Source organism: Lissotriton vulgaris, chromosome 2_1 (genome assembly GCF_964263255.1).
Source record: "Lissotriton vulgaris chromosome 2_1, aLisVul1.2, whole genome shotgun sequence".
Lineage (NCBI taxonomy): Eukaryota > Metazoa > Chordata > Amphibia > Caudata > Salamandridae > Lissotriton > Lissotriton vulgaris.
This window is the reverse complement of record NC_141687.1, coordinates 1,539,560,311-1,539,587,640: the sequence shown is the minus strand read 5'-3', so window position 1 is coordinate 1,539,587,640 and position 27,330 is coordinate 1,539,560,311. Positions and strand designations below refer to the sequence as shown.

The following is a 27,330-nucleotide window of genomic DNA, read 5'->3' as shown; positions in this document are numbered from 1 at the left end:
TATTTAAGACATACCACAGATTTGTACGGGGAATGAGATCAAAGGCAGCCCTAAGATCAACAAACGCCATGTAAAGATTCTGCCTGATGTAGTAGGGTATATTTCCAGTGTAGCATGGTGAATCTGGAAATTTGATCTGTAGTACTCATCTTAGAGCGAAACCCAGCTTGGAGATCTGACATGACATTATTTGTGTCTATCTAACGGAGCAATTTGTCACGGATTTCTTTAGCGAAAATCTTCTGGGCATTGTTGATTAGGCTGATTGGCCTGTAATTCGAGGGTGCGCATGCATCACCCTTCTTATAAATGGTAACAATCTCGGCCCCTCGTAAGGAATCAGGTAACTCCTCACCTCGAGGAACTAGCATACAAACGAAAGGTCCGAGACCTGCACCTTAACAGCTTTGAATAATATTTAAATAGGTCATTCTGAAACCATGACTATTATTGAAGGATATGAAAAGAACCTTAAACATTTTGCGATAACATCTTCAACTCTCTTACCAATTCGATCAAACAGCTCTCCACCGCTGCAGTACTCCAGAAAAAGATATTGGATGTTACCTTCGCGCCGGTGCCCATAAAACTTGACTATGTTAGTGTGATTTAGCATTTTATTGATGCAGATCTCTTTTTTGATGTTTTCTGGACAGTCTGCTGCACGCTTCATGTCAACAATTTTTACTGCCACAGCTTCTTCAGTGCGTTTGTTCACAGCCAGTTGCACTCTGTCAGAGGGGAAAAAGGCCACTGTCAATTGACTTCAAGGTGCGTTTTACATGTTAGAAATTCTACTGCATGCTCCGAGCATCTAGGAAATTGTACAGACTAATGCAACAGACAACCATGGCGCACAGTTTAAAAGTGCAAACAGAACCTGGAGTCTTTTTCAATAGCCACAAGCAAATGAAAGTAGTGATAAAGTGAAAAGTCTCAAAAACACACACACACACTTTGGCAGTCTCAGGATACAGAACATCGGCATTGCTGCCCAAACAAGTTATCCTCAATGATGATTTGAAATGCATGGCCATGGAGCAGGTGATATTCATACACTGAGAATTACAAGAATGTGCTACGTACTCTCCATAAGCTCCTTCTCCCAAAGTCTGCACCAGATCCCAATCTTCCACAAATGGTACCGCCATTTTTCATATGTGCAACCGATGGAATCCAACTAATCTTAAAGATAAAAAAAATAATGATTTTAATGAAATTCACCCTTATCTGAAATAGTGGCACTTTGTTTTCAGAAGACCATATGGCAGACGTGTCTCACATACTAATTTCATGACTGTGACGAGGTTTAGAAAATATGGTATAATTTTTCGTTCTGTTACAGTAAATTTGAATATCGTGGCACATGATGTGTTGGGTCACAAAGGTATTTCAGTAATTTCCCCAAGCGTTTACAATCTGAACATGCTTCTTCCTTACAGATACCCTTTCCCCAGTGTATTCTAAAAAAAAAAAAGAAAATAAAAACTTATGCTCAGCGTTTCAAAAGATGATTGAGGGGGTTAACATGATAGCAGAGTAACCTTCCCCTAGAGATTCAGAGGCCTATAGTATTTTAAGTACCAACACACCATTTCGGTGCCATATATGTGTTAGTGGTCTCAAGTACAAAATTAAAGTGACACTGACATTGTTCGCCCTGGAAGTGCGCTCCTGATACCAGATCAGGATACTGTAAAGCCAGTGTGGTTCTGCTATTTACAACAAGAATTTTTCCGTACACTAGGGCACCATCCTCAAATGGTAAAAAAACATAACTATATGTTAATTGCGAAATAAAGTGATACATTACCATATTATGGCGATACCAACACAATGATCACATTTATGCTACAATATATATAGTGATTAGGTCATTAGAACAGATTTAACAAACAACATATCACTCGAAAGAAGATGATGGTCATGAGCAGTAGTTATCTGCCCCTATTGGAAATCGAACACACCCCAGGCCGACTAAAAACTGAAAGAGCCATGGATTTAGAGTGGAGCAAGTTCTGTGCCTATATTCCTTTGATTTGAGTTTTTCTCTCTGAAACATAAAGAGACTGTAAAGCATTTTTTTTCAAACAAACATCTATATGCATTTGAACACAGTGACCTGAGAGGGCAATGATAAGGCAAGTAATGATGCCTTATCAACGTCCACCATTTTTCTAGCAGTGCATGCACAACGTCAATGGATGATACGTGTTTAATTAAAAATTTGATTGATTTCATCTAACGCGAATAACTAATGAAAGGAACAGCATTAACAGAAAACAAGTGTCCTAGATCTTCAGGAGAAGAATGACTAAAGAAGGCATATCTCTTCTTGCATGATGCCAAGTGATATTCACCTTGCCACAAAGAGAAGAGATCTCTCTTCTCTTTGTGGCAGGGTGAAAATCACTTGGAGTGATTAATCCCACCAAAATGCTGCCTTTCCTATAGGGACTACTAGTCCCCAACCTATTGAGACCACCACACAGTAGTCTGGGCAACTCTAGGAAACCAGAGCTACAGTTTTCCTTCCCTGTTTCCCATGAGAGAGAGGGTATCCCGGCACTGCCATACATAGGTCCAAAGATCTGGACCTTCCTTTCTCAACAAATCCTTGTACTGCCCTCTCAACTCTTCTAAAGAACCCCACCCCTAAGCTATCTCTCCTTCTTATAGACCGGGGGTGTAAGCAATGTGCTCACAGATCCAAATGGGTGTCATGCTTTATCATCAGGCAGCTCCTCATGGTAAAAGCTTTTACCACTTTGTGAGCTGTACAAGATCATTGCCTCCAACACAGCCACTACTTGCTTTTATTTATGACAAGAACCCCTGCTTATTAAACTCCCAAAGGATTTCTCTTGGTCATTTTTAAACCACGTTCACCAATGTACACACACTGTAACTCCACATACACTTCATCACGGCGTCTTATTTTCAAAAGACCTCTGGCAAAGAGTCCCCTCTAGGGACCTGTTGGCCTTGCAGCGCCGTCCATCGAGGAGCTGCCCTATGATGAAGCATGACACACGCGGGAGGACTATTGCTGAGGACTATTGCTTCGGAACGATCAGACCCCCCCCCACCACGATCTGCTCGCCCAGTCTCTTCCGATAACAGCTTTGCTCTTTTCCTATGACTATACAGGAACTGCATACCCTTGCGATTACATATGCGTCTAGGGAGTATGTATGCTGGATGTTAGCCGCACTCCCAGACTCTCCTTGTTATGTTTTACAGTAGTTTCTCACCTGCCTACAGATCAGGGTCATCAGCACAGCTTAGTTAGAAAAAATTTGTTTAGGCACCACCCCTCCGCCCTCCATATAACATGCAGAAGAAATACCTCATTCTGTGTATGTGATACAACAAAGCAGAGGAGTGTACATTGAAGAATCAGGAAACTGAATCACGCAATGAAGCCCCATTCCAACTCGGGGGATTCATACAGTGGTGTCAGAGGAGCCAACCCCATTTGTGCATCAAACAAACAAAACTAGAAGTTAAAAAAAGATATACTAATAAGTGCAAACATACATACGGTGGAGATTACACACATCATCCCAGCAGCATTTTCATGTAATCCTTACTGCAACCACTAGATACGTGGTGTCCACCAAACAGTAAATAACCAGAATGATTCACTCTGAACAGGTCAAACGCTTTCCAGGCAAGGCACATAAGGAGAACAGCCAAGGCACTGTGCAAGTTTTGGATAAAGAGTATGCAAGTGAAGAGGGGTCACATGCTGTGATGAAAGTGAAACAATCCGACCCATACTACACACTTCTTATTGACATCCATTGAGCCCTGCCTTCACAAACAATGTAAAAAACAGAATTACCAAATGCAAACAAGGAGAAGGAAGACAAACAAATGATGGAACAACATTAAAGAGAAACACAAAGCAGCTGTCAAATACGATAAGACATCAAACTCGAATAGGCTAATAAAAATACAGCAAAAGAAAAAAAACCAGTTCAGAGCAAATAAACACAATGTTGAATTGAGGAGTTTAACACGTATCTACTGGACTTCGCCAGGCAATGTGGCTGGCATGGTGTCAAAAACTATTTAGAGACTGGAGTAAGAACCCTACACCAAAAAATTGAAACATCTTTTGTTTCACCATCTATGGACAGAAGCAGACTAAACTCGGGCAAAAAAACAGACTACGATTTCCATGTAAATGACCGAACAGACTGCTTCCAACCACAAACAACCCTAGATTATAAACAATGTAATCCCATAAATGCCACACAATGTCCCATATAACAGATGCATTCAAGCAAGAATGAGACACCTCGAATCATCCTGCTCTTGATGACTAAAACAAATCAGATGGAAATAAGCACACATATCAACAGTGGATTTTGTCACCACAGCTACGCCTATACATCTTAAGCCAGCCAAAGCTGACACTGAAAAGCATAATAGAAATTTGACGAGCGAGCAGACATTCAACCAAGCACTGAAGAAAAATGTGACATAGCAGAGATGTAATAAGAAATACATCCTTAGCACAATAATGTGCTTTGGGGCCTTAAAAGAACAAGTAGAGATGGCCTCAAACTAAACAAGAAGGCAGAGGAGAAACTCATCACAACCACGACAACATTTGATATGCTCCAACTTGAAGTTAAGTTACAATGGGGTGACCCAGTATCCCTGAGGAGCTGGGCAATAATGAAAAATGATAAACAATTGGTTCTTTCGGGTGCAATGAATTTCTTCTATTAAGTAGCAATTTGCTTAGGAGACCTTATCCTGGAGTTAACTTTTACCAATATTCTTCCCAGATCATTCTTTTCTATTTCTAAAAGCATTTCAAATTTACTGTCCTTGACCACTTATTACGATCACGAGATTACGGCATGTGTGACATCACACGCTTTCAGCAAGCAAGGAGTGAGGCAGCGAGTGCGTCACTTCGGCCTCCAGTCTCGGCGCTGGTAAGCAGTCCGTATAGGAGAGCAGGGCGAAGTGGCGCAAGTGTTGGTTTTGGCTATGGACCTGGTTTGGCCCCTGTGTGTGGTCCATGGCCCCACTGTGTGGTCCTTGGTCCCAGCAGCGCGGTCACTGAGAGGACTTGACGGAGAGTGGAGTGGAGCTTGAATTTTCTGCTGGAGATTTCTATGCGCCCATTATGTCTGCTTGTGGTCACTGAAAAAGCTGTTTTAATCTACAGTTCATTCCACGAGAAAAGGAAGTAAGAGGCAGATTCTTCTCCATTATTATTATTGGGGTTGTGTTGCTGCTGCCTTGTTGTGCTTGTGGCTCACAGAGGGGAGCCAAAGTGAAAAAATGTGTGTATATATATATATATATATATATATATATATCTATGACCAAAGTTATACAGTCGCATTGTGTGTTGATAATGGCCTTAGTGTGCTTTTTCAATAATTGGATATACACTTGTGTATTATTGGTAGCATAAGCGATTAACACATTGCGACTACAACCACTCTAAGATGGCGACCGCCACTTTTTCAATTTGATTTGTGATGGTAGTCCTATCTTTATGTTTACTACCCGTGCAACGCGGGTGTTTAAATGTAAGCTGATGTTTGTTGCCAGCGTCTCATTACTGACGAAGGCCGAGTGCCGAAAGCGCTTTGTGAGAGATTAAAAGAACTTTGTGTAACCTATCTTTGGAGTGCTGCCTCCTGTTTCCCGAGGATTGCGGGGAGGGATTGTTGGAGCAGACATATATATATATATATATATATATATATATATATTATATATATATATATATATATATATATATAGATAGGTGGGAGGAGCTGGTCCTCATGGCAAACTTTGGGGCGATCTTGAATGAGCATGTAATGAGTTGGCTAAGATTCATTGACAACTTCTTTGTCATTTGGAGGGGTACGAAGTTTTTGTTTCAGCGATCATTCTTAATGACATCAATCTTAATTTTACAGCGACAGTGAGCAGACAAACAGTCAATTTTCTTGATATACAGGTCTGTGTTATTGACAACAGATAGAAACTGCGTTACATCATAAGGAAACAGCCGGTAATTTTGTGCTGCATGCTACCAGTTTCCAGCATAAGCATTTGATTCAGAGCATCTCCAATGGGGAAATGCTTAGGTTGAAGAGAATATGTAGTAACACAGGCCTGGTAAGGGCTCAACGAGACCGCAAACTCTGATTTTTGGCAAGAGGTTATTCCGATAAAACAATCAATTCAGCAATTTCTAAATTACAACTTCTCAATAGATCTGAGCTCCTATTTGGTAGGAACAGCTGTGATACAACCTCTAAACCCATGCAGAAGAAAGACGATTTGTGGGCCCCGTGCTCTCCATACCACTGGAGTCAAGTTGTCCTAGCTGATGACAGCGGAAAACCCGAAAACGGTCCTACGATGCTTGTTTCCTGTCCAGGGAGGACCTGGTCTGGCAGTTCGGGCTGGACTGTTCCCATTGGGCGCAGGGTCAAGGCTGATTTGCATATGGCAGGGTCCAAACTGGAATGGCATGGTGAGCAAAAAAACGATGGATTTAGGCCAGAACTTTGTACTGGGGTGAATGTATGAAATTGTTTTGCATTCTGTCCATCAATTGTTCTTTTTGAAGAAAGACAAGGAACAGCAAACTTGGTTAAGTATCACTTTTAACAAACCGGAAAGACAACTGAGGAAAACCATCAGGCGAAACTCACAGTTAGTATTGGACAACGCAATTATAGGTCAAATTCTGCCAAATCCCCCTCCATTACATACAGAAAAGCTACCTCACTGAGTACTGCTTTTGTTAAAAGTAGTCAAGAACCAATGGAGGGAGATACCTGGTTATCATTTAGAAAAGGCGTCTTCAAATGTCCCACCTGTCGAGCCTGCAAATGATATCTAACCCCATTCAGTGACAAACCTACTATAATTAAGAAATTCCTTACATGCAAGACAGATCATGTTGTGTATGTGTTGGAGCGTTCCCGTGGGCTGCGTTATATTGGCAGTGACAAGCTACAGGTAGACACGCAGATACTCTAACACATCCGGGCAATCACCAATTCCAACCCTACCTACCCAGCTGCACCCCTTTTAAAGAAGGGCACCATAACAATTTGGAACAGTTCAGATACTATCTACTGGACTTGGTTCAAAATTTTAGAGGGGGAACAACAGGGAGTCTTTACTAAGAAAATTAGAGACCGAGTATATTTTGGAACGAGATACAAATACATCTGGGGGCATTAATGCCAGTGAGGACCTTTTCACCTGTCTGTAGTATCATTAGGGATGGGTGTGATGTACAAGCTTAACCAATTAACTGACTCAGTTCAACCTAATATCTAGTAATATCTAGTAAGAGGATCTAGGCAAAGGCCAGGGTACAACAAGCTAGGATACAGTCAATTAGCTGATATATTGACATTTAATAAGAATTTAAAACATATGAAACATTTATTTTCTTTTTATAAAATTCTTGGCTACTTGATCAACATTGATACAGCGATCCATAATCAACAGCTTGAGGGAATTGTACAGTCATTCAGGACATTGATTCCATCAGTTACCTTGCATTGATGCTACCTACCTGGTGCTATTTTATTTGCACCTTTGAACGCCAAAAACATAAAGAGGAAATAATTATCTATACATAGCACTTTATTCTTCAGTACTTTATGCACTTCTGCACTTCTACAGACGGCTTTCAGATATGACAAGGTAGACATGATTTGGAGTAATTAAATAATTATTGTTGGCAAATATCAGCCATCGACACTATGACAAATTACCAAGTATAAGCAATAAGATCTATTATAAGGAATATCACGTCAGTTGCTGAACATGCATTGATGTTTGTATTGTATTTTAATTGCACTGTTATTTGTGATGCTCTTATAAAAATGATTTTACGATTATGTCTATAATTAATTTGTTAACACAGGTTCTATAACATGGAGATATTTTACTGGGATTTTTAAACCAAGCAATAATATCAAGTGTGTTTTAATCAAGATACTACGTGTTCAACTGTATGAGCAGTCTGTTATCAGTGTTTATGGTATTGGTATAGCACTTGCCACTTTAAATACTTTGGTGCCACAATGCAGTGGTGTCGTGATCAAGGCCTATCCAGGCCAAAACGCGTCATGGCAGACTGTCTCTAATATACAGTTTTGCACCTGCAAGTTGAGGTCAATCTCTGTCTTTTTCCAGGCACAGGTTAACTAAAAGAGCAGAGAATCTAAAATTATATATATATATTAATTACCTACTGGCGGTAGCCAGTAGGTATATATAGTTAGGACGGGTTCCCATAGGAAATCCCCAACATTCTATTGGGAATAACTTTGGCCCTGGTTGATGAATCTTCGCAAATTTCTCAAAGAAGATGGCTCGCTCTGCTCCGCTCCTTCCCTGAAAATTTGGGGGGGATTCGTCAAGTGGGGGCTGAGAAAAAAGGGGGGTCCCAAAACGTGTTTTCCCCGTGTTAATTTCCATAGGACCTTTAGACTCAGCTACAGCTTGAACCGCTGAAGGGAATTACACCAAACTTGTCAAAATGGTAGTGTCTGGTATGCAGATCACGCTTTTGGTAAAATAGTTTAATTCCCTCCAGTGGTTCCTGAGAAAATTAGTAGAGAAATCAATTAGTAGAAAAAAATGAGTAGAGAAATCAAAAAAATTAGTAGAGAAATCAAAGATCACCACCGACCAGATCTCCACATCACTCCTTCAAACCTCCCCAGCCCTCTCTTCTAACGCCAACGAAGCCGCCTCCAACCTCACCCTCTGGCTATCCAACACCGCCGACACCTTAGCACCACTGAAAAAACGTCAACACAAACCTGGCATCAAGAAGGCCTCATGGTTCAACGATGACCTCAAGAATTCCAAGAAACTGTGCCGCTCCCTTGAAAAGGCATGGAAAAAAGACCCATCCACCAACACCAAAGACGCCTTCAAAAGCGCCATCCGTACTCACCACCAACTGATCCGAAAAGCCAAGAAAACAGCATTCAAGGATCGACTTGACAACAACGCCCACAACAGCAAGGAACTTTTCAACATCGTCAAGGAATTTTCCAACCCCTCGGCCAACTCCAACGACATCACCCCCTCTCAAACCCTCTGCGATTCCCTAGCCTCTTTTTTCCACAAGAAGATTGCTGACATCCACAACAGCTTTGACAACCAACCCGGAAGCCAACCCACCCTACCATCAGCCGACCATCTTCCCCTCGTTAACACCCTTAACGCCTGGAACCCAATCTCCACTGAGGACACCATCCGCCTGATGAATTCCATCCACTCTGGATCCCCCACAGACCCATGCCCTCACCACATCTTCAACAAAGCAGACTCCGTCATAGCTCCGCACCTCCGAGACGTCATCAACTGTTCCTTCAACTCCGCTACCTTCCCAGAAGACTGGAAACACGCTGAACTCACCGCCCTTCTGAAAAAACCAACAGCAGACCCCACCGAACTCAAAAACTACCGACCCATCTCGCTTCTTCCATTCCCGGCCAAAGTCATCGAGAAAGCTGTCAACAACCAGCTCGCCGCCTTCCTCGAAGCCAACAAATCACTCGACCCCTCACAATCTGGCTTCCGAGCCAAACACAGCACTGAGACCGCCCTCATCGCAGCAACAAACGACATTCGAACTCTACTGGACAATGGAGACACAGTCGCCCTCATCCTCCTCGACCTCTCTGCAGCCTTCGACACAGTCTGCCACAGCACCCTTTTACAACGCCTCAGAAACATCGGAATCCAAGGAAAGGCACTGGAATGGATCACCTCGTTCCTCACCGGCAGAACCCAGAGAGTCCGCCTCCCACCATTCAAGTCCGAAGCCTCTGAAATCATCTGCGGCGTACCACAAGGATCCTCACTCAGTCCCACCCTCTTCAACGTATACATGAGCCCCCTCGCGGCCATCGCCCGCCAACACAACCTCAACATCATCTCTTACGCGGATGACACTCAACTGATCCTATCTCTCACCAAGGACCCCAGCACCGCCAAAACTAACCTACACGAAGGAATGAAAGAAGTCGCCGAATGGATGAAACAAAGCCGTCTGAAACTGAACTCAGACAAAACAGAAGTCCTCATCTTAGGTAAATCCCCCGCTGCTTGGGACGACTCCTGGTGGCCGGAAGCCCTCGGAAATGCACCCATCCCGACAGACCACGCACGGAACCTTGGCGTCATCCTGGATTCTTCACTCTCTATGAACAGACAAGTCAGCGCCGTATCCTCTTCCTGCTTTAACATTCTTCGCATGCTCAGAAAAACTTTTCGCTGGATCCCCACCGAAACAAGGAAAACAGTCACCCATGCCCTGGTCACGAGCCGACTGGACTACGGAAACACCCTCTACGCAGGTACCACCGCTAAACTCCAGAAGAAACTACAACAAATCCAAAACGCCTCAGCCAGGCTCATATTAGACATCCCACGCAACGAACACATCTCTGGTCACCTCAAAGACCTCCACTGGCTACCCGTCAATAAGAGGATTACTTTCCGTCTGCTTACCCACGCACACAAATCACTCTACGACATCGGACCAGATTGCCTCAACTCTCGACTGTCCTTCTACACCCCCTCCCGCCAACTTCGCTCTTCCAGCCAAGCCCTCGCCACTGTACCTCGCATCAACAAGACCACCATGGGAGGCAGATCCTTTTCATACCTGGCTGCCAGAACATGGAACTCACTCCCCGCTTACCTTCGCCTCACCCAGAATCACCTAGCGTTCAGAAAACAGCTTAAAACGTGGATTTTTGACAAATAATCATCCTCCCCTTCCTAAGCGCCTTGAAACCCTCTGGGTATGTAGTGCGCTATATAAATTTTATGACTTGACTTTATATATCTATAAGCGCGCACGGGTGCGCGCACCCCGCGATTTTCCGTGATTTTCTTTTGGGGGGGGGGGGCTTCTGTCTTTCATTTTTATGTTTTTAATTTAATTTCGAGGGTGCCCACCCCTCGTTTTGCACCCCGAGATCACCTCCGCCGCCCGAGCTGCCTTAAGATGGCCGCCGCCTGGTTGTGGGCGGGGCCGGGAGGACGATTTTGAAGTCCCCTGGCAGGTGCCCACCCTGCCAGGGACATTGCCGCCCTAAAATCGAGTGCCCACCTCGATTTATTGTCTTTTAAAAAGAGCCGGTGCCCACCCGGCATTTGCTGCGTATCCCCCGCCTACGAGTGCCTGGAACGGGCCGCCGCGCTGCCCGCGACGACCCGGAAGTGTTCAGGCCCGCCGGCCAATCATGGCGCGGCCCTAGGAGAGGTGGCCAGAAGTCCCGCCCCGCAGTCTGAGGAGAGACGAGGGGCCCGGCGCCTGAAGGTGCAGGCGGGGCTCCGTTGTGGAAGAGGAGCCCGCGCCGCCAACCGGAGAAGCCTTACAGAGTTGCCAAGCCCCTAAAGAGCGCCCTCGTTTCGAATATGTCACAAACGGGCAGGTGTAGTGAACTGAAGGTATTTGGAATGGGCTGGAGAGCAGGTCTCGGGTGTATTATTTGGAGACATCACCGGTGTTTTGTCCTTTCTCTACCTGCAGGCCATTGCAGGGTTCAGACTTTTTTGTTTCCTCACTTAAGTTCTGCATGGTCAGGTGTGGGCTCGTGACATCTTTAGGAAAAACACATAAAAACCTCAATTAAGCTTTACATTAATGCAAACAGTGTGCATTACTAACAGGAGGACAAACGCATCGCCATACAAAAAGGCTGGGCTCAAGCAAGTATCTGATTTACTGGACTGTAACACTGTCAAACTGGGAATCATCACAATTCAAATGCTGCAAGATGGACACCAAGAGCAACCTTGAGGAACTATTCATGTATTTGAGAGTTTTATATAGCGCTAGCAGAAAAGCAGAACAGCAAATGCATTTAGAAAAGTCTAAAGGAACGGCGATGATGTCATAACATACTTTTCACCCTTTTTCACCATTCACAAAAAACAGATGTAATAGTGTATCCTGAAAACCCATGCTATTTTACTTTTTTAAGACTTCATTTTTCGTACAATTCAGCGTTATGCAAAAGACAGGCAAATGGGTGAAAGAACATCTTCTTTGCAGGGAAAAACATTTGTCCCCGTTGAGAAACTTCTTCCTCTACACCCCTAGCACAACTGGGATAATCCATTCTCCTTCGTATCATGGAAGATAGTTACTGCAGCCAATAACTTTATGACCATTTCCAGCTGGGAAAAGAGCAAAATAGACATTTCTAGCTTTGCTCTGCCTTCAAAGTAAAAAAGTTCTTTTTTGATCTTCCTATACTTATTCATTGATTTCAGTGGTGGTCTGAATGGGGACGCTGGTTGCCTTGATTCGTGCATTATGTGATAACAGTGGAATTTAGCCATATTTTATGAGGCAGCATGTGTATCTGACTTTGACTGTGAGCTGACAGATTCTTTCACTAGCAGAGCATTTCTTGTTTTCTTTTCAGTTTTTTAAGATTTCCAAACAGACTCTCATTACTAGTGCCCCAGGTAATGTCGAACGAATCAGTAACTAAATTTACCAGCCCGAATGAGATTACAAATTGAAGTATTACGCATGGAAATGTTAGCTGCTGAAAACTCGAGTTGGGGGATTTTAGGTTAACAGGTTGCATTCAAAGTCTCATATTACAGGCAATGCACGTGTCCATGTGCTAAGAAGCTGTAACTCTTGAAGACTACACTCTAAACAAGTATGATGGCTTACTACGTTACAATGGTTTGAAAAGGCCAAAGCTTCAGGTCTTTAGGGGAGTGCACAGGTATTCAGAGTGGGATTCTGGCCGCTCTGCAAACGGTGTAAAGGGGTAAATCCACGTAAGAATGAGACAAGATCCAGGAAATCTCTGTCTAGAAACGTGGTTAATTGGCTGTGTCAGGTTTCCTAACATACACTTGCTAAAGAAAAATATGTCTTTAAATGTACAGCTAAATACATCATTACCTAGTTTGAATTACATTGTGTGAAATCTGATATATATTTAACTTCCAATATTTAACATGACCTAGTTTGAATTACATTGTGTGAAATCTGATATATATTTAACTTCTAATATTTAACATGAAATGTTCACAGTCTGTTTTTTAACCTAGTCGCCCCTGGTAATATATATAAATATATATATATTAGCTTTTAAAAAACCAATGAAATTCACTAAAAAAACCATAGGTTATACACTATATATAGTTAGGAATTAGCCTTTAAAAAACCTTGGAAATTCACTGAAAAAACCATAGGTTTTAGGCCTTATATAGTTAGCAATATATATACATTAGCTTTTAAAAAACCAATGAAATTCACTGAAAAAACCATAGGTTATACACTATATATAGTTAGGAATTAGCCTTTAAAAAACCTTGGAAATTCACTAAAAAACCCATAGATTTTTGGCCTTATATAGTTAGGAATATATATATATATATTAGCTTTTAAAAAACCAATGAAATTCACTGAAAAAACCATAGGTTATACACTATATATAGTTAGGAATTAGCCTTTAAAAAACCAATGAAATTCACTAAAAAAACCATAGGTTTTAGGCCTTATATAGTTAGGAATTAACATATAAAAAACCATTGAAATTCCTCCTATATAGTTAGCTGGACATTTTATTGATATAAAACCAATGAAATTCGACATATAGTTAGGTGCACTAACTATATATTTCGCGCATCCGCAATCCAATGCTGATGATGTCACATATTACATCATTCATGACATGGTCAGTGACATCACTAAGGCCTAAAACCTATGGGTTTTTTTAGTGAATATATATATATATATATATATATATAAATATTTCCTAGAGAGATAGTGCGCAGGGTAAGCTTAGTCTGAAGGCATTAGGCCGGTGCAGCTTGTGCCTCCTAGGGGGCTCTGCTCCCTACACAATCACTCCTTACCAGCTAACTTGATCCTCCTTATGGGAATTGCCCTCTAACCGTGTGTCAGTGGGCGTTCGTCTGGGCTCCCATCATAAGGTTTGTCACCAGGAGAACTAGACAAACCGGAGGGGAATGCCTTCAGTTGCAGAGTTGCAGAGTCACAGGAGGAATGAGTGGAGGAGCTGGTCACTGGGAGATGTGTGTGGACAATTTTGCAAGATGCCATCAAGGTGTCTGCACTCAGGTCGCACAATCTCCATTTCTGGAGCGACTGCTACCTCTACTAGTGCTTCTACACCTTTAAAAACTGAAAAAACTATTAGGCCGGAAAAGTCACAGTACCATCTGAACCTATTCTCAAAGAGGTGGAGCGGGGTAGGGAAACGGGGACTGAAGATTATGTCAGATGCAAATAATGAAGACGACTTAACATTGGTTACAGTTTTGTTCCTGGGCTCTGCTTTGCATCAAGTCAGTAGTGTTGCCTGTGGTTCAGCATCAGCTGACCCTTTAAACCAGTCCAATAAATTGTGTAGTATGGTGAAAGTAATAGAAGAAATGGGCATTGAGGCTGCATTCAAGCCGAGCACTGCTGGTACAGTTGGCATCAAGATGGATCTCGGGTCCAGTTCCAATAATCGCATGGCGCCGCCTGGTGTCCCATTCGGTGGTCAAATTGTGGCTCATGGGTCGGAAATGTTGCCACCTAAAGAGACTCCTGTAGTAACTCATGATGGCTCGTTGTTGATTTGTGACACAGTAACCTTGGTGCAGTGGAGGACTATTCCATGCCAGACATTGTTGCTCTTATTGAAAAGAATCGGATTAGGGAGGTCAAGCTAAAGTCTCCTATTGCCCTGGACTTCATCTGGAGCCCACCTCTGGATTGTTTACCCAGTCTTCCATCATTACCGGCTTTATATAGTAGTAAGTCATCTTCAAGGGTTTCCTATAAGGCCTCAATGAATTCTTCTTTGAATTGTGGTCTATCTTTGCCCATAAGGTACCAAGTATGTATGCAGCCACTTAATCTGAAGGGGGGGGGGGGGGCACTCCGTTATTTTAATATGTGTAGAGAATATAGATATTTTATCATCATTATGGCTCTGCTGCACAGATCAGTTGCTAACTCTGATTAAGTGTTGGGCGTGTTGTCCCCAATTTTAATAGGAGTGCAGAACCTAATTTCCTTTGGTTTATGCCCAAGAAAGGAAGAAAGGGGCACTGAAACGAAATATCAGGCCTCCCAGACTAATATAGTGGAAAAAGAAGGGTGGCAGAAATTGGAATTCAACTGATATCGGATGGATGCCCAGCAGTGTATTTGATCAAACTTAAGCTTAAGTTGAAAAATGTTTTTTTGGGTATTTTGTGGTGCTCCGCAAGGAGGCGTCGAGGGCCCACCGACGTCAGACTAAATATTTGAAAATGTGAGACTAGAGAATCTCTAGTTTCATCCCTTCACAGGCACACATACCGCGTGTATAGTACGGAGTTTAGTATAAAGATGTTATACTGCAACCGTCATTTTAACCGTTAATACCCATATGCGGTCTAACCAGAGATATCGATCCTTGATTTGTGCATATATAAGCAGTGTGCAAGGCTGCTGTTTTAGAGAAGTTTCTTCTCGCAACACGTGTGGCATTTGAAGGACGTAAGAGGTACCTACCCTGAAGTATTGATCTTGAGAATTATTACGCAAGATTTAATTAGGAAGACAATATATGTATACCTGATGAAGGTGGCTTTAATAGAAGGTCCGCCGAAACGCGTCGATGCTTAAGAAAAAGGAGGATTGTGCTATATACTAATTGAAGACAATTCTGACGCTTTGCTGAATTGATTTTTTGTTTGGTACCTCCTTTTTACCAAATAGGAATTCGAGTGTTTCCTTATTTTAATTGTCTGTCCCCTGTTTTTAATCATATTTTTAATTATTTTGTAATATATTCTAATATGAATAAACTGTTCAGCATATTCTTATAAGTTTGTCTATGTTTACATTTTGCTTCACTAATAGAGTATCACGTTAGTATTTGTTGTTTGTGTACATGTGTCTTGAGAATATATGTTCCAACAGTAAGGTGTCCCAAAGGGAATATTTGTTTGACGAAAGTCTATTGTGGTACTCCATCCCTTTGGTTGTGGGGTACCTCTCTCTTTTATTAGAGGTTTATAAGATTCCGCCTTCGCTGAGTTAAGCCTGTGAGGTAATGGAAGAACGGCATTGGTACTTTTTTGAGATCGTTGAAGGGTGAATCCGTCCCCGAATTTGTAATTTGCATTTTCCATCCATACCATCAGCTCTTCGGATAGAATTAGGGTTCCGTCTACGAATGAATTTTCTATGGCGGCTGTTTTAAGGTGGGGAGATTAGCTTACTGAATTGCAAACCTGGTTCCATTCGAGCAGCACTGAAATACAAACTTTTTCACTGTATGAAAGCTCTAGATATGTTTGTAAATGGTCAGAGTGAGATGGCACCTCTTCCGAAACTCCCCTTAAATAAATTTGATTTAAAAAAATCAATTTCTGAAGTGAGCTGGAAAATAGATGTTGTGTTGTGTGCTCAGCATGCCCGGAACTATGTACTAAGAAACCTCCCCCATGGTGTGCGCAGAACTGTTTTGTTATTAAGGTTGAATCTGCATCACTAAGAATTATTACTGGATCTTGGGAGGGAAAGAAAGAAAGGAGAGATTTTATGATCTTTATGGGAACTGTGTTTAAAACTTAAATCATAATACCTTCACTCGTTCTGGCACCAATTGCTAAGACCAATGTTTTAAAGTATAACATAACTAAGGTAGCAGAGGCCCGGAATTGTCTTTTTGTGCCAGCGTCAAAAATAGTATGCGCAAATATTTGCACATTTTTTAAAACAATTTTAAAATACTTTAGAATTGTTTGAATTTTTGTAATTCTATAGTAATTGTATTTGGTTATGATTTTGTGGAATACAGCATTTTAGGTCCCTAACACTTTACATTGAATAAAATAGAATTACTGTACTAATTTTGCTTACAATGCAGGATGTAATGCGCAAATACAAGTACTGCATTAGAATTGTACCGTAAAACATTTGTACTACTTATTTTTTGTATTTAATAACTTTATTTAGTTGTCCGTTATAATGTTTAATTGATTAGATTGTACTTTTGCACTTTCTATGTCCATGGGCCATACTTTGAGTAAAGTAGAGTATAATTGTATGCCGATTGGTTTCCTCTTGTATTTCAGAATTTCATATAATTTATATTGAATGTATTGCTTTTCTTTTTAATGAAAAATGTAACTATTTTATGTGGACCTCTGAGTTCCAAATCATAATAATAACATTGAATTGAATCATCCTTTTCTACCAAACACCCACACTTCATACGTGATCAAATCACAGTGGTCCACATCTTAGTGGTTAGGCATTTTTCCCCAAAAATAACTAATTAAAATATGTTTGTAAATGTATTTTAAATTTAGTGTGCTTACAACATTAATACCGAATCAAAGACTATTTTTAATAAAAGACCATTCTTGTAATTCTAATTGCCTTTTAAATCCTACACAAAGCTAATTCTTAAAATGTCTTAAGTAAATATTCCCACAAGGAAAACATTTTCCATTTAATGACCAAAGGAAAGTCACGGTTAAGTATTTGCTGTTCTTAAAAGTAGTTTCCATCATGAGCCACATGGAGCATTAGGACTGTTAAGTTCTCCCTTCTTATACTCCTTTCTAGAGCAAGCGATAAAATGAAGAGAAATATCATCATAAACCGTTATAGGAGGAACTGTGTTGCCCTTTAGACTACATGGGGCATTCTTTCAAAGGCAATTATTCCCTGCCAAAAGCGTTTTATTTTTTTTGTTTTCAATACTGCTTTCTGAACATGCCCATATTCTTTGCCACTGCATCTCAGTTTTGTTCTTTGTTTTGCAAGTAGGTCATGAGAGTTTGCTTTGGGTTTGAAGTATGTGTCAGTTATTGGCTCAGTTGTTATTGGCTATAATCTCTCAAGCTTCTACACAGAAGTCAACACAAGTGTTGGGTTGGAACTATTTTCTACTGGCTCAGCATCCTTGGGCAGAGAAAAAAAATTACTTTGTTTTACCCTTCTCTGATATAGCTAATTTAGATTTGTTGTGAATCAAATTTTCAAGTCAAAAATTTGCAATGGAGACGGCCTACAAACTACTCACTTATTCTCAATGCAACAAACTATTTTGACAGCACAGATGCTAAAATTACAGTTTTAAGGTTATTAAGTGATACGCCAGACGGGGTGACCAACCCTAGAGATTCTCTCTCAGGCAATTCAAAATCACCTATTCCACGGGAAGAGAGAGCATGTCAAACTGTGCAACTGTTCATTTTAATACATATGCTTCAGAATGTAGACACATTAGACCAATTAGCATAAAAGACAGCTCCAGGCAGGTTTTTAAATGGCCTCAATAGCAAGTAGACAATGCACGAAGAGAAGACTTCAGAAATCCCAGTCACACAGGAGCCCTTAAGGCAGACACGTCCTTCATCACTGCTCTACATTAGACAGCAAGTGGCAATTGCTACAGAGAACATTAGGTATCTGAACCGTGGCACTGTAGATAATCTAGCATTAATTTGTGGGTTTGACACAAGAAAGTAAACGAGGAATAGAAAAACCCAAAGCTATATACAAGCAAAAAATGACCTGCTCGAAATTGAGACTTGCATACATCAGACAACGAGCAGCTGAAACTGAGACCAAGCTTTGGCAACAGCACCAGTAAAGGGTCCAATCATCACCATGTCCATGTAGCAATGGCTTTAATACATGCAAGAGTTGTTTTTTTTTCTTAATCCTTTTTTTTTTTTAGTTTTATAGTTGGCAGATGGCACATCCTTGTCATTGTGAATGGCTACCATCACCGAATCCCACAATAGTGGCCTACAGCAAATGGAGAAGTAGTTCAGTGTACGGACACACCACGGAGGTAAAGGGTCTGAATCATTTACGAAACCATAATAGATGGCACCTCCACTTATCTTTGCAGGAGCCCTCACCATCTCTGGAGGTTCGGGGCACACCTAAAGTCTGGTAACCAACAAACTGGAAACTAAGCAAGTGAAGGGACCAAAAGGCAACAAGCCCTTTTCCATATACGAATCCAGGATCTTAAGCAACATTTGAAAATTCATATGGACTGCCCCCAAATCAGGTCCACTTTAGGAAAGAGTTGACGTCACACCTATTTAAAGAATATTACATCACAAAGCAATCACATTCCAATAACCAGCTATATCTCCCATCACTTGTTGACGGTATGCTTGCCTTTGATCCTGTAAAGTGATCTGCTGCCTTTTTTTGGCAATGTTCGCACTATACCAATAGCGCAGATATATCCACCAAGAAATACACATCCAACGCAATAATCTCATTGTACTCAGTCACAACACTTTTTGACATACTGAAAAACGCTTTTCCCCACAAAACCTGTAGCCCCATAAATCCACCTGTTAGGCGATGTACCCCAAATATTTGCATGCATGACCATATTTGTCAAACGGAGAACACAAAACGTCACAGGGAAATGCGGCACCAACAACAGAATGCAGCATCGCTGAGGTGTACATTCAACTGGGAGCTAGTGTGTTGGTGTACTTACTCTAAGGAGAGACCGAATAAAATGCAAATGCCATTCATCCACAGATCAAAGTGATGCAAAAAAAATAGATACCACTTAGACAGCGAATAGAGATCATCAGAAAGAATTTACACCTGGACCTGGGACAATCTAAAGACAACTCAAGAGCACACCACTTTATTGCGTTATGAATAACTACCTGGAGAATAAAAACTTGAATACATGCATGGTAGCCAAGATTGCAGCTGATAATCACTAGAGATCAGGTAGACAGGCCCAAGATAACACAGTGAGTATGACACTATTCATCCTGGAGGGAAGAACCAAGAACACAGTGACATGGTACCCAGCGAGCCCTCGGATTACCCTCTTCTTTTGGACCTCAGAACGAACTTGTGTTAGAAATTCGTTTTAGGAGGGGAGGGATGCGATATATGTAAAATGGGTCCTATTCCCCTGTTATAAAGAATAACAAATTCCCTCTTTCATGAAAGGATTGGCAACACTTCCTCTCTTTCCACCCGATGAGTTGGTTGGTAATACTAATGAATCTGTTGCACCTCCCACTGGTCTCAACATAAAAAAAACAATAAGCTAACAGACTAGGTGTCAATAACTTTTAGGAATATGTGGCTTTTGACAAGTTCACATTTTTGTGTGGTCTAAGAATTTTGCTTCCGAATTCACGAAAAAATGCCATTTACGTGATATAGTTGCACAGAATTTGATGTGCTGTTGTAATAAGTTAATGCGTGAAAACGAAAACTAAAAAAAGATTTTGCTCAGCGATTGTTAACTGGAATAGACAGCTTGCCAGGTTTTGAGTTGTTTAACACTGAATAAGTTTAGTGGTAGCAATGATAAAAATCAACAAATGTATTTCTATTTTTCGTCTCATTTTCAGTGAAGCGGGGTTAGAGCACTTGTCGGTAGCTTGCTATTTGTTCCTACACCCTACCTGCAAATTTCATTAATGGCCAAGTTAGCGGCATACTGGAATTGAGGAATGGACTTTTGTTTCGGTACCCATTACACCTCGCCGCCACATGGGGTTTTGTCCACTTCACTAGGTATGACCAGCTAAACTGTTTGAAGTGTGCCTGATTGAGAACGTCTGGCTTGAGACCAATGTCACTATGGTCTCCTCTCTAATGTGCAGGAGTTAGGCAACATCTTCTCTGGACAGTAGGGGTCCTCCTATATAAAGTGCTGAGTTCCAGAACTCTCGCACATTTGGCGCCTCAAAACCACCGCCCCTAAACCCGAATATTAGTGAGAGGTATAGCGAGGTGCTTGCGGTCTTCCTTCAACGAGGGACTGAGATGCTGCCTTGTCTGGAGTGGTAGCGGAGACTGCCCGCCTCCCTCTTCAAACGAGTGGTGCCAGCACTTGTTACCCCATTTCCAGCTCCACTCCAAACACAAGAGAGCGAACCTACCCTTCACCCCTACTCTGGCTATGCTAGATAACAGAGATACCTGCCTTCACTCCGCCCCTTTAAGCCCATTGATCTTAGACGTAGCTGCCCTACTATTAAAGTTTCCCTGGTACTCCCTTCCAGCAAGTTCCCCTACAGCAGTTCTTCCTTGTTTCTTGCTATAACTACACCAAGACGAACTATATTGTAAGTATTTTTACCTGAAAACGACAAATCAGCTTCTAGTTTCCCGCCAACCAAAACTGGTAGAGCGCATGCGTAATTCCGAGCAGAATCACTGGTTGCAGCATGCGACCAATGAACACCGCGCTGCGGTTGGGAGACTAATAATAGTAAATGGAGCAGCCATTTTGTACTAGTCAATTGCGGCGGTGTGTCGCGGAAGCACGGGAGTTAAACTGTCTCTAGGTTCCCAGTAAGGCGTTAACTGTTTGATTGTTGAACCATGGTAGTGTATGCAAAACCTAACGGAGTCGAGCAGGTGATCGGCAGGGGAAATGTAGTCTAGGGCAGTTATGTTTCTTCACCGCACCACTGCCAGCCTGTGTGTCGCCAGCAGTTTGCTGCCCCATCATCATTAGAGGAATGACCCTTAACCAAGACGTAGCCTCACATGATTACGTTCTCAATAGAAATAGAGTGCATAACAGTCAGATATGGTGCAAATCATCAGATGTTTGTGAACAAATGCGGATACTTGTTTTTTTAGCCTTTCTAATGGGAGGAAAGTAAAACAGTTACAGTGAAAACTAAGAAATCTCAGAAACAACAGTTTTATTCGAAAAGTAGTGGGAGAGTTTAAAAAGAAAAAAAAATCGGGAGAAAGTTTTTTCCCAGTGCCAGTGTAGTGGTCTATGCAGTGTGCGCTCTAGTCTATGAGCGTACACGCAATGACGCGTCACGCCATAGACTGGAGCGCGAGGCGCGCGCATGCGCGGTTAGACGCGAGAGAAAGGCGCGAACGGGGAAAACGGCAGTTGGCGACCGGAGCTGTAACTAGGTAGACGCTCGGCGCCCTGTGCTCATATAACTTGGCAATTTTGTGTAATAAAGACTCTACACATACACAGAGGCTCAGTGCTTGGTGTGGGGGAAAGGAGAACTTTACAGTGGCGACGAGGATGGGATTAAAACCACCAGTGAGCACAAGGGACAGGAGCAGGCACCCTTCAACAGCCCCACACCAGCCAGAAGGACAGAACAGCAACAGGATGAGCAGAGGGCGTGGCAGCAGCGCAACAGCACGAGTATAAACGAGGACAAGCCCTACACCCAGGTCAGTGCTGCCCCAAGGAACAGAGCCCACAGCCAGCACCCTGGCAGCCAAAGGCACCATCCCCAAGCCAGAGGAAGGGGCGCAGACGGACAACCCCACGCAGGCTATAAGGGACAATACCCCAGGTAGTCCAAGAGGGCAAAGTGACACGGCAGGGAGTGCAGGAGCATCCGGAGTACTCGTCCAACACAGTGCCCAGGCAGTAGACCCCAGAGGCGAGGCTAAGATGGCGAATCAAGCGTCGGCCCTGATGGCCCCCGTCCCATTCTTGCCCAGACCAGGGGAACCCCAGTTAAAATGGGAGGATTGGAAGGAATACTTTCAAAATTACATAGAGGCACTAGAGGATGAAAATGATGGAGCATACACCCCGGAAAGGAAAAAGAGACTGCTACTCCACAACTTAGGTCCGGAAGGGGTGAGAGTATTCAAAAACCTGGTGCCCAAGGAAAGGGACGCGACGGAGACAGATGTCTTCAAAAATGCACTAGATGACTTGGACAGCCATTACCGCCCAGCAGTTTGTGTCTCCATAGACCGTTATAACTTTCAACAGAGGAAACAAGAGGCAGGCGAATCCATTGATGACTATGTGGCAGCGCTCCGACGTCTGGCCATCACGTGCCAGTATGGTACTCTACAGGATGAGTACATAAAAGACCAGATCGTCATGCATACCACCAGCAGGGCGGTCCAAGACAAATTATGGGCGCAGAACGAGACATCACTCAAGGAAGTCGTGGCGATGGTCAAAAAGGTGGAAATGTCGAAACGCGGTGCAGATGCAGCCAAACGGGAGGGCGCACCGAGGCAGATGATTAACAAGATCGATGAGGCTTCACAGTCCAGTAGACCCAAGGGGACGTATGGAGACCAGAGGAAGGATTCGAGATGGACTGGGAAACAGACGGTCCGCCCCAGCACGGACAATAAGTTCTCGTGTTACAGGTGTGGCAGCACGGCACATTCGGCCCAGGATAAACGCTGTCCCGCGTTCCGTGCCAGATGCGCGTTTTGTGGCCTGGTCGGCCATTTTGAAAAGGTATGCCGCAAGAGGGGGAAGAAGTCCATGGTCAAGTGCGTCGAATCAGCCACCGCGGACATCAGCGAGGAAGACGACCTGGAAGATGGCGATCTGGTGCTATGCATCGAAGACCAAGTGCTGGAGGTGGCTGGGAAGCGAAGAGATAAGCCTCGCACGGACATGCTGATAGGGGGAGTGAAGGTACACGTGGCTGTCGATTCAGGATCTCCCTGAACCATCGTACAAAGATCCATATGGGAAGAAGACTTCGCTCCGGTAGTGGGGCCAGACTTATGGCCGCCGGATATCAGACCCATCTCGTACACAGAGAACGCCATTCCACTGGTGGGGTGCCGAGACTTCACGTTTGAATTCAGAGGAAGGTCGGCCACATGCACCCTGTACGTGGCGGAGAAGGGCCCATCAGTGCTGGGATGGAGAGACGCAGGGGATCTAGGAATCATACTCAACCCAGGCGGGAGAGAGCAGATACTGCTGACGGATGAGTGGCCCCTCACGAAAGAAGAAGATTGGAAATCTGCATACCCCAATGTCTTTGATGGCACAGTCGGTAAACTGGACAAGTTCGTCCACAAAATAGTCCTCAAGGAGGGTGCAGTACCAATGGTACACAAAGTCAGGAACATACCCATATCCACAAGCGGGGCAGTACAACAAGAACTTCTGAGGCTGGAGGAGCAAGGCATCATAGAGCCGGTGGACAGTGCGGAGTGGCTATCATCCTTGGTGGTGGTCAAGAAACCTAACGGAAAGGTTCGTCTCTGTGTCGACCTCCGCGAGCTCAACAAAAACCTCATAGTGGAGAGGTTTCCTCTTCCCAGGATCGAGGAGATGCTGGCTAGGACGAAAGGCGTGACTCACTTCTCCACCATAGATCTCACGTCAGCGTACCATCAGATTGAGCTGCATCCCTTGAGTAGGAAGTACACCGCTTTCATTACGCCCTTTGGGTGCTACCAGTTCAGGAGGATGCCCTTTGGCCTGGCATCTGCAGCGGCAGTATTTCAGAAGCTGATGCATCGGCTGTTCAAGGACATCTTGGGGGTAGAGTACTTTCAGGATGACATCTTGGTGATGGGCTCCTCCAAGGAAGATCACGACAGGAAGCTACATAGAGTACTGGGAGTGCTACAAAGCAAAGGGTTAACTGCGGAATGGAGCAAATGTAAAATTGGAACTCACTCAGTGACCTACTTGGGTCACGAAATCGGTACGCTTGGTATATCACCCAAGGAACAAAATGTGAAGGCCATCAGGAATGCCAAAGCTCCCAGCACCAAGGAGGAAGTGTGGTCATTCCTCGGGATGGCCGAGTATTATAGCAAGTTTGTGAGACACTTCGCTACCAGAACCTACAGAATGAGGCAACTCATCAGAGACAAAACTAAATTTGATTGGGACTCAGAAGCGCAATTGGAATTTGACACAATAAAGGATGCATCAGCCAAGCTGTTCCACTGCAAGGGTATGTCCCCATGGGGAAGACCATAGTGACAACAGATGCAAGCGACAAGGGCTTAGGGGCGGTTTTGGCGCAGGAAAGGGAAGATGGATCCACTGAAACCATCAGCTTTGCTTCACGCGCGCTGTCCCCGACGGAACAAAGGTACAGCGTCATTGAAAAAGAGATGTTGGCGGTCACTTGGGCCATGGGCAAGTTTCGGCAGTTCGTGTGGGGCACAAGATTCAAGCTTCGAACCGATCACAAACCCCTAATCAAAGTCTTGACATCTTCGGGCCATGAGACAGCGACCCCGAGAATAGCAAAGATGACTCTGAAGCTTCTTGATTACACCTATGACGTGGAGTACTTACCAGGTACGCAAAACAGGGTTGCAGATTACCTCAGCAGGGCGGCGGCGATGGAAGATGCGCCGGAGGAAGCCCCGGACAGAGAAGAGATGGTGGCCAGCATGGAGGACCATGAGACGACGATAAGCGGCCAGGAATGGGCGGCAGCTTACGAGAAGGATGCCGAGAAGGTAGAGATAAAGAGACATCTAACATCTGGCTGGCCTGACAAAAGGAAGCTCACTGAAGGGATACGGAGATTCTATGAAATAAGAGAGGAGCTGTCCCTGAGTGATTCAGGGATCTTCATTTACAGAGGTGAAAGGGTCGTACCACCAGAATCACTAATACCCCGATTGTTAACACAACTGCATGAAGGACACCTGGGTATTGTAAAGACCAAAGCACGAGTCAAGCAAATGTATTGGTGGCCAGGCATGGATGTCCACATAGAAAGACAAGTGAGGGAGTGTGGGCAGTGCCAAGGAGCGGACAAGGTGCTACGACCACTCAGACCAGCTTTGGGAAAGTTTGACACACCACAAAGCCCCTGGGAGAATGTGGCCATCGACATACTGGTGCCGGTCCTGGACAGCAGAGGCGTGAACAAGTATTTGTGTGTGGTGATAGATAAATATTCCAAATGGCCTGAAGTGGACATACAAGAGTCCATGGACACGGACACGATACTGAAATTCCTGACATCTTTGTTCCTAAGAGAAGGTATACCCAAATGTATCCTCAGTGACAACGGACCACAGTTTGTCTCGGACAAATGGATTAGGTTTATGAGGAGAAACGGGATTGAGTCAAAGCACACGGCAGTCTATCACCCGGCCTGCAATGGCCAAGTGGAGCGGTTCAACCGCATGCTAATGGGCTCCATACAGGCAGCCATCACGCAGGGAAAGGACTGGGAGACCGAAGTGATGAGTATGCTGTGGGCCTACAGGATCACCCCCACGGTGGTGGGGTACAGTCCATTCCAAGTGCTAAGAGGACGACATCCGTTCACCAGGGACAACGTAGTGTGGAGGGAGAAGACCATCACCAGCAAATGGTCCCCCGCGGTGGTCCAGCACAACCTGGAGAAGGCCCAGAGGATTTATGCTGCACACTACGACAAACGTCGCAATGCGAAGGGAACAGAGCTGGAGGAAGGAGAATGGGTCAGGGTCAAACTCCCTACCATACAAAAGAAAGGTGAAAGCAAATACAGCCAGCCCTTGCAGGTCAAGGAAGTGCGAGGCAGGGCGGCTCTCCTGAGCGACGGCAAGGTGTGGTCCCAAGACCGCATGGCCAGAGTCAACAAGATAGTAGTGTGGCCCAAGTCCGAGGAGGAAGAGATACAGGTGGACTCCCAAGAAGCTAGACCTCAAACGGGGCACAACACTGGAGGCCTGTCGGATGGAAGTGGAGAGAACAGTGAAGCGGACAATCCCAACACAGAGCCTATAGACAGAGACGGTACACCGGCCGGTGTAGTGCAGGGTGAAGATCACAGAGATGGAGAGAGAGCACGAGGAGAGCGAGAGGTGGAAGAGAACATGCCGGTAAGACACACCCGCAGTGGCAGGGCAGTTACCGTGCCCTCTCGATATAGAGACTTTGAAATGAGTGGACATTAGCCATAGGCTTGGCCGTCCCCGGGCGCCCTCCAGAGACACATATTGGGGATTTGGACACATTGAGAGTTGGGGAATGTTAATTGTTGTTTATATAAAAAAGGGGAGATATGTAGTATGCGCTCTAGTCTATGAGCGTACACGCGATGACGCGTCACGCCATAGACTGGAGCGCGAGGCGCGCGCATGCGCGGTTAGACGCGAGAGAAAGGCGCGAACGGGGAAAACGGCAGTTGGCGACCGGAGCTGTAACTAGGTAGACGCTCGGCGCCCTGTGCTCATATAACTTGGCAATTTTGTGTAATAAAGACTCTACACATACACAGAGGCTCAGTGCTTGGTGTGGGGGAAAGGAGAACTTCACAGTCTAAACATAGTAGGATTTGCTGCTCAGCCAGAGTGGAATGAGTGGAATGTTGGTGAGTGGTTAGAATGCAGTGTTTGAGTGTCTGAGCGTGAGGATCAGTTGTGAACGGGCTGAGCAGCAAGTGGCTGCTCCTGGTGGGGTTCTTATCTGGAAACTTACCATCTAACTTAATAAAGAGATCTACACTCTCTACACCTCGTCTTCTTCCAATTAACCTATAAATCCTATTATTACATCTGGCGGCGATCCGGAAGAACCTGTCGGTGCTGCT

At 43.9% G+C, this 27,330-nt stretch overlaps 1 protein-coding gene across 1 annotated transcript in view; it reads right to left on the bottom strand.

Annotated features, from left to right (window-relative positions):
* The window catches only part of CHEK1 (checkpoint kinase 1), a 167,672-nt gene extending 146,427 nt beyond the window's left edge, over positions 1–21,245 (bottom strand). The window contains exons 1-3 of the mRNA XM_086957409.1: positions 21,156–21,245; positions 1,087–1,185; positions 508–731 (exon numbers count right to left, since the gene is read on the bottom strand). Of these exons, the coding sequence (XP_086813535.1) occupies positions 508–731; positions 1,087–1,151 (289 nt within the window). The 5' untranslated portion in view covers positions 1,152–1,185; positions 21,156–21,245. The remainder of the gene's footprint in view (positions 1–507; positions 732–1,086; positions 1,186–21,155) is intronic.
* Positions 21,246–27,330: the final 6,085 nt, after the last annotated feature.